A 14,714-nucleotide genomic window follows, 5' to 3' on the forward strand; every position below is an offset into this window, starting at 1 on the left:
TGAAACTGGAGCAGCAGCACGACCAGGTGGACTGGGGACAGCAAGGAGTCATCAGGCCAGGTAGTCCTGAGGCATGGTCCTCGGGCTCAGGTCCTCCGAGAGAAAGCGAAAGAGAACAACACCCGTTCTGCCAGTCACATTCTGTTAAAGGTCCCCAAAGCACACTCATCCCTGGGTCACTCTCTTTTCAATTCGCTGCAGCTAACGACTGGAACGAGCTGCAATAAACATTCAAACTGGACAGTTTTATCTCAATCTCTTAATTCAAAGACTCAATCAAGGACACTCTTGCTGACAGTTTAGTCTGCTCTGCGTGATGTATTATTGTCTCTACCTTCTTGCCATTTGTGCTGTCTGTGCCCAATAATGGTTGTACCATGTTTTGTGTTGCTACCATGCTGTATTGTCATGTGTTGCTGCCTTGCTATGTTGTTGTTTTAGGTCTCTCTTTATGTAGTGTTGTGATGTGTGTTTTGTACTATATTTATATATTTTTAAATGTTTAATCCCAGCCTCCGTGCCCGGAGGAGGCCTTTTGGTAGGCCATCATTGTAAATACGGATTTCTTAACTGACATGTCTAGTTAAAGGTTAAAAATGACAAAATAAACACTTTTTATTTTTATTTTTAAAATTGTTTTTTTATTAACAACAAATCAATACATAAAGCACATGAGGGAACACAAGCATACATAGATTACAAACAACAGACAATCGAGGGGGTACAATATCACATTACAATTACACACCAATGATGGAGAGTGTGATGAAGACGTCATCATTCTACGCCGGAAGAAACACAGTTGAGCGTCAAATCACATGTCTCAACTGCTGAAGTCCTGACTGGATGTTTATATTTCAATGATATGTGTGCTGATAAGTAAAATTTTATTTTCATAAAGATTATGCAATGATTATCGATAGGTTTGCTGTCTTGTACGACGAGCAGAACTGACTTCAATTAAACCGAATGTTTAGTATGACTAAAGTGTCTCTACCCTGTAAATCTATTGCATGGCTATTCGTGAGACACACGTCTACAAGTCGCCAACAAAGCTTCGCATGCAGTGAACATCGTTTTCCCCGGACTATTTTCCAGTTTCTGCGGACAATGTCTACGAACACAACAGACAACCAACACCGGGGATCAAAGAAACCCAGAGCACCCAAAGAAACATTGCGACATGTGAAGTCTAGAGAACAGAGGAAACGTGGAGTGGATGTGCATGGACCAGCCACTGTCTACGCGCAGGTCGTCGGGGCAGGGAGCCGAGATAATGGCGCATCACTTTATGTCTTCTCTGAGTTCAATAGGTAACTTAACCGGAGAACATGAGTGTCTGACAATTTGTAACATTGCCAAATATATTTGTATAGTGTGTATCAGAAAGGCACTTGGCTGCAGCATATTTGTTTACCCTTTTTCCTCTCTGCAAGGTACCTCTTCAACTGTGGTGAGGGAACACAGAGGCTGATGCAAGAGCACAAGTAAGTTGATTTGCATCCTGTTAATGTTCAACTAAAATCTATAATTCAGTCTCGGCTCAATAAATCTCAATGTTCCTCTTGTCAGGTTAAAAGCTGCTCGCTTGGACAATATTTTCCTCACTAGAATGAGCTGGGAGAATGTTGGTGGTCTATCAGGTAAGTTGCTTGTTATTCTAGCCACATGACATGAACCTGGAAACAACTGTGCATACATAATAGACAGATCAAAGCTTATTGCATGATTAGCCTATGTCTCTGTGTACTGTTGTGAAAAAGTAAGTACACCCCATGGAAAGTGGTCTTTTTGTTGTTTTTACATATTTGCGCACATATTTGAGCTAAATTCCAACCACATTCATTGATAAAGGTAACCCATTTGAACAAATCACAAAATAAAAATGTTTGGCTGCCATGTCAAATGCCATGTTTGGCTAAAACGAAACACTGCCTTTGAACAGAAGAACCTCATACCAACCGTAAAGCATGGAGGTGGTGGCATTATAGTTTGGGGCTGCTTTGCTACCTCAGGGCCTGGCCAGTTTGCCATTATTGAGTCAACCATGAATTCAATATTATACCAGAGAATTATTGAGGAGAATGTGAGGCCATCTGTCAAAAAGCTGAAACCAATCCGAATATGGATCTTGAAACAGGACAATGATGCAAAACTACAACAGAATGGCAAAAAATAAGAAATTGAGGGTATGGAATGGCCCGAGTCAAAACCCAGATCTCAAATGTGTCAAAAAAACAGTGGGGGGACTTGAAGCTGGCTGTGCATGCAAAACAAGCCCTCATACATGACACAATTGAAGCAGTCGTGTAAAGAAGAGTATGCAAAAATTCCTCCCAGTGGATGTAGGAGACATAGACAGTGGCAAGAAACAGCTACATGAAGTTATTTTAGCCAAAGGGGGCAGCACCAGATATTGAAGCTAGGAGTGTACTTATGTTTCCTGCACTATGGAATTGCATTTCTGACTCTTTTTTTTATGATTGCAAAGTATAATCTTTCGGTGTCTTTTGTTAAATTAGAAGATTACATAGCCATCTGTCCAAATATGTACAAAAAAATACCACTTTCCAGGAGGTGGTACTTACTTTTTCACATGACTGTAGATAGATAGGTCAGAGCTTATTGTATGCTTAGCATATGTCTCCGCGTATGTCCTTAGGTGTGATAAGTTGTGTACTCTCTGGTTTAGGGATGATATTGACACTGAAAGACACTGGTGTCCCTGAGGTTGTTCTCTCTGGACCACCACAACTGGTGAGTGGACATTGTAGAAGTATAAAAGATAGTCTGTAATGAGTCAACTGTTTTTGTGGTATCCTGAGTCTAATATGTCATTTCCTCCTCTTGATCTAGGAGAAATATGTGAATGCCATCAGAGTATTTTCTGGACCACTGGAAGAAATCAAGCTAGCTGTTCGACCTTACACCGAGAAACAATACACAGACGACACGATGACAGTTAGTCAAATACCAATATTTGGTGAGTACTAGAATCACCTTTGTAATTTTATTTAGCATTGAGTGATTTACTGTTACTCACACTCTTTATCTTAAAGCATGTTAAGTTTATGACGGGTAAAATAGTGAGTATTTGTGTTCTCATCCTGAAGAGTTGGTAGTTGACACTCTCTTAACCCCAATTATACCAGCCCAGCTCAGAGAGGACGGGCCAAAGTGCTCCCCTAACTCAGGGAGGAGGAGCCCCTCCAGTAGTCCCCAGAGGAGGGAGCTGTGGAGGCCGGAAGACTCTGAGGACACCAGCACAGACAGCAGGAAGGAGAGAGCAACCAGCCCAGGTAAGACTAAATTTGTAGGCTCGGAAGCCCAGGCTGCACATGCTCTGAATGTTACAAACCCTGGGGACGTTCACAGGAAGATGATAAAAAGAGGGGAAGTACGGTGAAGTCTACATGGAAACTAGGGACGTTTATCAAACCAATCAACTATTTTGCAAGGATGGAGCTCCAAACAGGTTGTGTTTCTGAAAATGTTTCTGACTTGCAAAAATCTAGCTAGCATAAGATACAAAACAGGCTGCTAAAACTTTGTACGACACAGTAGGAAAAGAAATATTGACGATCAAAACAAGGAAAAACAAAAAAAGAAACGCAAGGAAATGCCTGTCCTGAGGGAAAGTATCATTTATACTCAGAGCCAATCAAATGCAAGTGTTAACCCAGGCAGCGCTCCCATTCAAATGCAAAATTCAATACTAAACTTATCCAGACTTCTAATAGTCAAGTCAACGGGAAGAGATTGGGAAGGATGACTACATTTACATTACATTTAAGTCATTTAGCAGACGCTCTTATCCAGAGCGACTTACAAATTGGTGCATTCACCTTATGACATCGAGTGGAACAGTCACTTTACAATAGTGCATCAAAATCTTAAAGGGGGGGGGTGAGAGGGATACTTATCCTATCCTAGGTATTCCTTAAAGAGGTGGGGTTTCAGGTGTCTCCGGAAGGTGGTGATTGACTCCGCTGTCCTGGCGTCGTGAGGGAGTTTGTTCCACCATTGGGGGGCCAGAGCAGCGAACAGTTTTGACTGGGCTGAGCGGGAGCTGTACTTCCTCAGTGGTAGGGAGACTAAAGGAGCATGCAGCGCTATCAGGGGCATCAGTGCCCTAGTTCAATGTTGAGCTCCAAAGGACACAATTTCTCACATTGCATTTTCATCTCAGGTGGAAAATCAAGAGCAACAAGGGATCCATCTTTAGTTGTGGCATTCATTTGTAAGGTAAGAAACACAATCTCATTGTCTCAGTGACATAATGAATTATTGCATTTTGATGCAATTTATGTTACATTTTCTCTTTGACTTGCAGCTTCATCCTAAGAAGGGGAACTTCTTGGTTCCTCAAGCAAAAAACCTTGGGTTACCAGTGTAAGTTGATTTTTCAATACAAATTCAGTTTTTCCTGCTCAACAAACTTGAGCCGGTAATGACTTTTTGATGCACTTTCTCCACAGAGGCACTGCAGCTATTGGTCCTCTCATTGCAGCTCTGAAGGATGGGAAAAGTGTTACCTACGAAGGAAGAGAGGTACTTCAATTATATTTGGTTGATTGTCAGGGCTCTGGAATTTTGGATTAGCTATTGTAAATGTTAGATACATTTGGTCTTGTTATCTGATTTGATCCTGATGGTTGTCCTACAGATCCATCCTGAGGAGGTGTGCACTCCCACTGATCCAGGACCAGCCTTCATTGTTGTGGAGTGTCCCTCTGAGGAGTTTGTTCAACCAATCTGCATCGATCAGCAGCTGAGCAGGTAATGGCCTGAGCGAAGTTGGCCAAATGTGACAAAGGCTGCTTCTGCATCCTGCGTCATTACTCCTTAGGCCTTCTTCAGGAGGTTGTAGTTAAGTTCTGAGTTATTTGTCTCATCTGCAGATACCAACGTGGAGGAACAGAGGACCCTGCTGCCTTAGTAGTCCACATGAGCCCCGAGTCTGTGCTGAAAACAGATGAATACAAGCAATGGATGGAAAGGTACAACATCAGCCATATGTAATACTCAGTTTCAGACTGTTTACATATTCCATATTCTGCACTTCACTTGTCTCTGTTTTCTGTTGGTCTTTCTACATGTTTAATGTTTTTGTGTGTTTTTGTATTTTAGGTTTCCATCTACAACGGAGCACCTGATCCTGAATGAGCAAGTTTGCACTGTTCACAATGTCAGGAGCCACAAGATTCAAACTCAGCTCAATCTGATTCATCCAGAGATATTTCCAGAGCTCCAGCACTATACAACAAAGGTAAGTTGTGAAGTGCTACAACTTTCATTATTCACCATTGTAACCTGCTGTTACACAGAGATAAGCGTGTTCATTTGGAAACCTTTTGTAGCTTGTATTGTGCTAATCTGTTTCTAATCTTGTTTTTGTAAAAACTTCTGTTGTTGATCTTCTCAAGGAGACCCAGGCTGCCCTGCATGTCCCCAATGTCAGAGCCGAGTGTCTTCTGAAGTTCCAGCTCAGACCCAAGATTGAATGGCAAAGGTGAGTATGTCCTTCAGGCCACAATTTACCAGACATTAGTCTCCACTTACCCTTTGTCAAATAACCATTTCAGATGAAACACTACTTTCAAGTGTGACTTACTATTTCTTCTATGATCTTATAGATGCCAACACTGTTAAAGTCAAATGAGAGCGTCGCTGCCCCTCTCAGCACTATGTGATGAGTGGTGTGTGTGCTCTACTGTTTCTTATTCATCAGAGACGCCATCCCCTCTTGTGACACTGAAGAGTTTGTGAAAGAGGCTGCAGAGGCCCCTAACTTCCTCCAAGAAGTGGAGGAGTGTAAGCGGTTCCGTGCGACTGATGCTGCAGTGCTGTCTGGTGAGCCCTGCTCTGATACAGGTCAGGCTAGAAGCCCAAGGGGAGATGTTACATTGCTCCATCAATTTCTCTTTACTCCTCTTGAATGGAGTTGCAAACATTTCACTCTGGGCATTTGAGAAGGTAACAGAGTTTAGTTTCCTGTAGTCCTTTTGTCTGTCTGATAGAATATCCTAGTTTTATGTCTGAAATTTCAGTGGCATAGCAAAATTTTGTGTTGTATCATATGACACTGTGTTTCTTGCAGGGCGGGCAGACAAATACCCAGAGGTGGTCTTTTTAGGAACTGGATCAGCTCTTCCTATGAAGATCAGGAATGTTAGTGGTAACTTGGTCAACATCAGGTAATGGCCCTCAGTTAGACTCGAGTTACTATAGAAGATCCTTAAAGATATGTCTGTGTGAGGTAGCCAGTATAGATGTCTGTATGTCTCTCTGTGTTTATGCTCTGTCCCATCTCCTTCAGTGCCACTCAGTCAGTGCTGCTGGACTGTGGAGAGGGCACCTTTGGCCAGCTGTGCCGACACTATGGGGACAGTGTGGACGAGACTCTTGCAAAGATCTCAACTGTCTTCATCTCTCACATGCACGCGGACCATCACACAGTAAAGATTATTTTTCCTATAAATATTTTTTTATTACGGCGTTATAGCATAAAGTAATTTCAAATCATTTTAAAGAATATGACTTTATTTTCCAGGGATTGTTGAGTTTGCTGTTTCAAAGAGAGAGAGCCTTGGTCAGTAGAGAGTTTATCTTTTTTCAGATTTTAAGATGAGTCCTGTTTAATTCATGCAAAATGGAACCCTTTAATGAATGTATGTCCTTATCTCTTCACCGTTCAGGCAACTCTTGGGAAAGCCTTCAGCCCCATCTATCTGATAGCCCCTGTCCAGATGATGACCTGGCTCAACCAGTACCATGACCACTGTGAGGAGATCCTCAGCCATGTCAAGTATGTCAGGAAAGACACGCCTAACTCTGTTCAATTCATGCTTTCAAACCGGGTGATATGATGTCCATCGTCTCGAATATTGATGTATTCTTGACTATGTTTCAGCATTGTCCCTAGCAAAGTCATGTGTGAGGGGGCTGAGGTGTCCAAGTTCAAAACCAAGGCATTCATCCAAGCGCTGCTGAAGAAATCTGATTTAGCAAAGGTATGTGGAGACTTGAACAGGCTGCTTCGTGGTTCAACAAGACTCATTGTTAGCCTCAATAAACAGTCATTGAACCTATCATCAAAGCTTAAATACATATATTCTGTTTTTCTCATAGTTCCAGACTTGTCCAGTGCGTCACTGTAAGAATGCCTTTGCCTGCAGCATCACTCATCAGTCTGGCTGGCAGCTGGTCTTCTCTGGGGACACAATGCCCTGCGATGCCCTCGCACATATGGGTCAGTAGCAACAGTTCTCGACCCCAATTGTGATGTTTGTACAGATCCCAGAATTTGTGTGATGTGAAAAGATTTACACACTCTCTATGAACCACACTTGTGACTTCTGGATGAAATGGTAAATACTCACCAATGCCATTTGATTTGCCGTTAAGGTGCGTTCCACAGAGCCATACTCACATTTTGAACCCAGAGTGTATCCTGTAACTTCTATACAGTTGCTGGCGGTATGATATACATATAGATCACTGTTAATGGACTAGACATCTACAGTAGCCAGTCTGATCTGAACCTGTCATCCATGCTCTATGCTGTCTGGCATCATTTACCAGATATTGCTTATTGCTATCGATCGGCTCCGATGTTCACTATGAATCACAAGGTCTCCCACATAGTTCCTGTGGGATCCCACTTCATCGTCTCTTTTTAAATTGTTCGACTGGATGTGATCCAGCTGAGGACTCCCAGAGAGAGCCTGTCTATATCCCATGCCTGTTCATTATAGAGGCCTGGGTGTGCCAGACAAGCAGGGCTGGCTGATGGTTTATTACACAGAGCTGTGTGATTGATTTCCTCTGGGAAAGGAAGAGAAGCTTGAAGTGCTGTGCCATGCAGCAGTCTTGTGATTCATGTTTGTCATTGTGTTTTCAAAGGAAAGAATGCAACTTTACTTATTCATGAAGCCACATTGGAAGATGGATTGGAGGACGAGGCTGTTGAGAAGAGACATAGGTTAGTAGATGGATCTAGTATGGTGCTTCTCTTCAGAGGTGTCCTTCGTTATTCTATTAGAAAACTATCGTTCTTGGGCTGGATTCAATCAATATCGCGGAAGATCTGCGTAAAAACATTTCTGATTGAGTCGACACATGCAGTCTCCGCAAACGAGGAGACATTGCCTTTTTATTTCAATCGAGCCATAATGCATATCTTCCGTGATACTTCTGTGATACTGATTGAATCCAGTCCTAAGTGTGAAAATATGACATGCATTGAAGGAGGTAAACAGAGATAGACTAGTGCCATTTTTCAGCTGACAAAGAAACTCAAGGAGCTTTTGACAAGCCAGTCATTTTTAGAGGGCATTGTAACTGGCTGCATTCTTCTGAGATTGACATTGATTTCTGGAACTCTGTATTGGAGGTAATGAAGGCACTTCTGCCTTCTAGATGGAATTTCAGTGACTTTGGTTAAAGAGCTCCATCTCGCATTGAAAACAACTTGAAAGTCATTGAGTTGAACTGAACAAATTCTGGATAGCTTATCATGGGGTTAAGTCTGGTAATTACTGTTAGAATAGTAGCAGAGTAGCATCATGCTTCTCTGCTTGCCTCCCAAAATGACAGTACCACCTCCCAGGCCATCGGTATTGGCATGAAGATGAATGCTGAGTTCATCATGCTGAACCACTTCAGCCAGCGCTATGCCAAGATCCCCCTCTTCAGTGAGGACTTCAACGACAGAGTGGGAATATCTTTTGACCACATGAGGGTAAGTGAGTGGTGAATGGTGTACTTTAGTCCACTTGTTATGCATAGCAACATTGAAATGTTTATGTGGGTTCTGCACATCTGAAATGAGCTTTTCCACTGGATATGTGTAGCCTCAGAATGAATTAGGACCCTGATTCACTACAGTATGAGCAGACAATGCCCCTAGTCCAGGTAGAATACTCTCAGACAACTTCAGTTTAAATCTAGAGGTACCATTTTAAGGTAACATTCAGAATGTGTTAGACTCCCATCAGAGATACATCTCCAGCTGCCTCCAAGAAGGCTGGGTATGTTGAAAGACCTCCTCTGAGTGATCTCTCTTCGCTGTCTATCCTCAGATTCGGTTTGGAGACTTTAGAATCCTCCCCAGACTCATCCCGCCCCTCAAAGCCCTGTTTGCCGAGGAGATTGGAGAGATGGAGGAGAGGAGAGGGAGGAGGGAGCTTAAACAGATGAAAGGAGTCATTGCTGAAAGCAACGAAGAGCAGAGGACACCCAATGAAGGCGAGACGGGCAAAGGTGCCAAACGAGAGCCAGAGGAACCAACACAGGACGTGGGAAGTAAGAGACTCAAAACAAACTAAGACCCTGACCATAGCTTTAGGTTACACCAGAGATTAGTGGAAATCAAATGACTGTTATTTTATTGAGTTTGCTTTATTTAATTGTATTTTTATGAGAAACTTGCATGAGTGATGCTCTGTAAAGTAAGAGATTTTCATTTGGCTGAACTGGCTGCCTTCCTATACGCTTGTGAATAAAGAATTTCTGCTTTTCCTGTCATTACCATTGCTGTGTATAAGAAACATGTAATTAACATAGTCTTTGATTTTGCATTTAAAAAGTAAAGCAATGTCAATCATGCTCCATGGTATTGGCCTGTTGTTTTCTAGCAACATATTGTGAACAACTCATACAACGTTTATGTCCTATTAAACTACTCCCTTAAAAGTTGTCAGACATGGGTGAAGTAGTATTACATTGGACTGATAGTCATACAGCACCATGGTCACTCGTTGCTTAACAGTTATTGGCGAAGGTTGAGGTTGCATTTCATCATAGATGATGGTCTAGGTGTGCTGTGTGATGGTATGAATATGATATAAAGCTTCACGAACCAGATGAACTGTTTTTTTCCTTTATATGAAATACAAAATGTGCTATTGTTCTAGCCCTGAAACATGAACAATTCGACCGTGATATATGTCAAAAACAGCCCTGACCTTTCAGTGAGACAAAACCCCCTAAAGCACTGTGCCAGCAGCATACTCTCTCTGTGTGACAACTCTGTTTTGATGTCATATTTATTGCAGTAATCAGAATAAAGTTAGGACACCTTATATACCAATTAATGGGGCTACTGCAACTTTACTGACAGGTGGCGTTTGCAGCTGACAGTTCACTCTAAATGGATCCCTATCAGAGGAGGCTGGTGGAAGGAGCTATAGGAGGACGGGGTCATTGTAATGGCTGGAATGGAATGGTGTCAAACACATCAAATATATGGAAACATGTTTGGAAACCACATGAAAATACGTTTGACTCCATTCCAGCCATTACAATGAGCCTGTCCTTCTATAGTTCCTCCCACCGGTTGCCTCTGATCCCTATACAGTATGTACAAAGAAGGATGGATAACTGAGTGCCTGTATCGCAGCTTCTTGTCTATACCAGAGAGCACAGTAGCCTATACTATAGTGTGATGCAGTACTGTCCCTCCACATGGTGGCTGTATCGAGCTGTCAATGTTTTATTATTCTATAGATGGGCCAGCAATAACCTTCTGGAAGCTGTCTGAGAGAGGAAGGGCCACAGCCTCGCCACCTTCCATTTCAAAGACCGTTTACTGGCCAGTCTCTCAAATGACATGAAGTGTTGACTGTAATCCACTCTAGATGAGATCATTTGCCTACACTAAATGCATCAACCAAATCTAATTTTATTAGTCACATGCGCCGAATACAACAGGTATAGAGCTAAAGTGAAATGCTTACTTACGAGCCCCCAACCGACAGTGCCGTTTCAAAAAACATGAATAAGAGATAAAAGTAACAAGTAATTAAAGAGCAGCAGTAAAAAATAACAATATTTACAGGGGGGTGGCGGTACAGAGTCAATGTGCAGGGGCACTGGTTAGTTGAGGTAGTATGTACATGTAGGTAGAGTTAATTAAAGTGACTATGCCTAGATGACAACAGAGAGTGGCGGTGGGGGGAGGGGCGGGGGCAATGCGAGTAGTCTGGGTAGCCATTTGACAAGATGTTCAGGTGTCTTATGACTTGGGGATAGAAGCTGTATAGAAGCCTCTTGGACCTAGACTTGACGCTCTGGTACCGCTTGCCGTGTGGTAGCAGAGAGAACAGTCTATGACTAGGGTGGCTGGAGTCTTTGACAATTTGTAGGGCCTTCTTCTGACACCACCTGGTATAGAGGTCCTGGATAACAGGAAGCTTGGCTCCAGTGATGTACTGGGCCGTTCGCGCTACCCTCTGTAGTGCCTTGCGGTCGGAGGCCGAGCAGTTGCCATATCAGGCAGTGATGCAACCATACTCTCAATGGTGTAGCTGTAGAACCTTTTGAGGATCTGAGGACCCATACCAAATGTGTTCAGTCTCCTGAGGGGGAATAGGTTTTGTTGTGCCCGCTTCACGACTGCCATGCTGTGCTTGGACAATGTTAGTTTGTTGGTGATGTGGACACCAAGGAACTTGAAGATGTCAACCTGCTCCACTGCAGCCCTGTCAATGAGAATGGTGGCGTGCTTGGTCCTCTTTCCTGTAGTCCACAATCATCTCCTTTGTCTTGATCACGTTGAGGGAGAGGTTGTAATCCTGGCACCACACGGCCAGGTCTCTGACCTCCCTATAGGCTGTCTCGTTGTTGTCTGTAATCAGGCCTACTGTTGTGTCATCAGCAAATTTAATGATGGTGTTGGAGTCGTGCCTGGCCACTCAGTCACGAGTGAGTGAGGAATGTATATGCTCTCTTGGAGCAGCAGGTAGCCTAGTGGTTAGAGCATTTGGCCAGTAACTGAAAAGTTGCTGGATCGAATCCCGAGCTGACAAGGTAAAAAATATGTCGTTCCGCCCCTGAACAAGGCAGTCCCATAAGACTTACCTCGTTGGCTCAGCCACTGTTCCCCGGTAGGCTGTCATTGTAAATAAGAATTTGTTCTTAACTGACTAGGTTCAAATAAAATTCCTGTTAGACTTGCCTGTCTGAGAACTATTGTAAACAGTAGTGTAATGCCAGAGTTTTCTGTCCCAGCTCTTTGGCGTGAATATGTTCACAGAATTTACTGAGGTTGAATTTCCATTGGTTTACTAAAGCCCCTACAGAGAACAGCTGAGGCCAGTAGTGATCCTCTGTCCAGTGCTGGCCACTTTGTCTGCATGTCCCTTGGGTAACATTTGCATTTCAATTGGGTATTGATCTTTCCACATTGATCATTCTCCACCTAGAGGACTAGATCCAGCACTAGGTGGTTATCTCAGACTTGTTGTTGTGTTGCCATGTGAAGGGCCAGTGATAATTCATGATGTTGGAACTTCCCAAAGTCTGTTATCTTAGTTTCCTTTCAGATGATTGGTATCATTTTTAGGCAAGTCAGTGACAGGCTAGGAATGACGGTTAACTGACGGTTAACTGCCAGATTTTTACCTTGTTAGCTCGGGATTGGATCTAGCAATCTTTTGGTTACTGGCCCAACGCTCTAACCACTAGGCTACCTGCCACCCCATGATGCATTATGTGGCATGACTCAGAGTAGTGTCTCCCCATATCATTTTTTTAAACAAAAAAAGAAAACTGAGGTATCAAATATACTCTGGGAGTAAGAATTTAGTCAATATCTCTGTTACAATATTTCAAATGAGATCAAAATTATATTTCTGAGCCTGTCTGGAGAGGTATAATACTATGAGCCTAAGACTACACAATGACATCTTTACTCTCGTTCCCAAAATACGAGTGGATATGATATTTTCTAACCTGTGCTTCAGTGAAGTAGCAGAATTGTCTTGCGGCGAATCTCACACTTCACAATACCAACATGACTTGCGAGTCATTGCAGCTTAATGTCTGCTCCATTCCTGCAGTGGCATCGTGAGAGAGAGTGATGTAGAGTCATTATTTCCATTTACCACTTGAGGGAGCGGAAACCATGAAAATCTACTCAACACAAGGTAATGGCACATATAGGCTCAGGGAATTCACCCATGAGAGGGGCCAATCATCAATGGCACATAATTACAAAACACTCCTGAAATCATAAAGATTTTAGGAGTGATGCAGTGGTGAGCCACAATTGTCTCATTCAGGTTCCAGAAAGATATTATTTACATTTGAGCAGACACTTCTATCAAGACAGACTTACAGGAGCAATTAGGGTAAAGCACCTTGCTCAAGGGCACATTTTTCACCTAGTCAGCTCTGGGATTCAAACCAGCAACCTTTTGGTTACTGGCCCAACACTCTTAACTGCTTGGCTACCTGCCACCCTATCTCTGTAATGCAAGTCTTTACTGAATAAGAAGTATGTATACGTTTTGTCTCATGTTTTCAAGGAGGCTATTTCAGGCCGTCGGTCTTATCCCCCTATAACACAGCTCCAGTATAGTGTGTCTGTGTGTGTTACCCAAGTGAGACATGACAAGTTCTACCTGGAGAGAGAACTGAGATGGGAGCTTTGGAGTTCTGAGGCTTACTGTAGCCTACATCTCACAGGAAACAGAGGATACTTAGCCCTGTGTAATATGTCATGTCAGATGCACAAAATTGTTGGAATACTGCAGACCTGTTCCAACACAACCTGCTATCAGATGGATTTCCATTAGAATATTAGCTGGGCCTTGAATGATTAATAAGCAGGTTCTAGATGAAAATCTGGGGGACTCCTGTGTCTGTTAATTGTACACCCAATACGTTTCTATCAGGTTTTCCTTTAGCATTTCCTGAAACAGCAACAAAAAAGGCATTTCTGAATGGGTAAGGGTGTTGGATACATACAGTGCCTTGCGAAAGTATTCGCCCCCCCTGGAACTTTTCGACCTTTTGCCACATTTCAGGCTTCAAACATAAAGATATAAAACTGTATTTTTTTGTGAAGAATCAACAATAAGTGGGACACAATCATGAAGTGGAACGACATTTATTGGATATTTCAAACTTTTTTAACAAATCAAAAACTGAAAATTATTCAGCCCCTTTACTTTCAGTGCAGCAAACTATCTCCAGAAGTTCAGTGAGGATCTCTGAATGATCCAATGTTGACCTAAATGACTAATGATCATAAATACAATCCACCTGTGTGTAATCAAGTCTCCGTATAAATGCACCTGCACTGTGATAGTCTCAGAGGTCTGTTAAAAGCGCAGAGAGCATCATGAAGAACAAGGAACACACCAGGCAGGTCCAAGATACTGTTGTGAAGAAGTTTAAAGCCGGATTTGGATACAAAAAGATTTCCCAAGCTTTAAACATCCCAAGGAGCACTGTGCAAGCGATGATATTGAAATGGAAGGAGTATCAGACCACTGCAAATCTACCAAGACCTGGCCGTCCCTCTAAACACTCAGCTCATACAAGGAGAAGACTGATCAGAGATGCAGCCAAGAGGCCCATGATCACTCTGGATGAACTGCAGAGATCTACAGCTGAGGTGGAAGACTGTGTCCATAGGACAACAATCAGTCATATATTGCACAAATCTGGCCTTTATGGAAGAGTGGCAAGAAGAAAGCCATTTCTTAAAGATATCCATAAAAAAGTGTTGTTTAAAGTTTGGTGAGACACACCTGGGAGACACACCAAACATGTGGAAGAAGGTGCTCTGGTCAGATGAAACCAAAATTGAACTTTTTGGCAACAATGCAAAACGTTATGTTTGGCGTAAAAGCAACACAGCTCATCACCCTGAACACACCATCCCCACTGTCAAACATGGTGGTGGCAGCATCATGGTTTGGGCC

General features: G+C 42.7%; 1 protein-coding gene across 1 annotated transcript; it reads left to right on the forward strand.

Moving 5' to 3' along the window:
* The first annotated feature begins 796 nt into the window (after positions 1–796).
* On the forward strand, positions 797–9,699 carry LOC123999449 (zinc phosphodiesterase ELAC protein 2-like). The gene is made up of 23 exons (XM_046305262.1): positions 797–1,313; positions 1,437–1,487; positions 1,573–1,643; positions 2,693–2,757; positions 2,857–2,983; positions 3,153–3,299; positions 4,190–4,245; positions 4,334–4,392; positions 4,479–4,551; positions 4,667–4,779; positions 4,902–5,000; positions 5,131–5,269; positions 5,427–5,512; positions 5,732–5,853; positions 6,101–6,197; positions 6,320–6,458; positions 6,554–6,592; positions 6,699–6,808; positions 6,914–7,013; positions 7,132–7,252; positions 7,906–7,984; positions 8,599–8,743; positions 9,084–9,699. The coding sequence occupies exons 1-23, from the start codon at positions 970–972 to the stop codon at positions 9,327–9,329; spliced, it is 2,628 nt and encodes an 875-aa protein (XP_046161218.1). The 5' UTR covers positions 797–969; the 3' UTR covers positions 9,330–9,699.
* Positions 9,700–14,714: the final 5,015 nt, after the last annotated feature.

Source organism: Oncorhynchus gorbuscha, linkage group LG16 (assembly GCF_021184085.1).
Source record: "Oncorhynchus gorbuscha isolate QuinsamMale2020 ecotype Even-year linkage group LG16, OgorEven_v1.0, whole genome shotgun sequence".
Taxonomy (NCBI): Eukaryota; Metazoa; Chordata; class Actinopteri; order Salmoniformes; family Salmonidae; genus Oncorhynchus; species Oncorhynchus gorbuscha.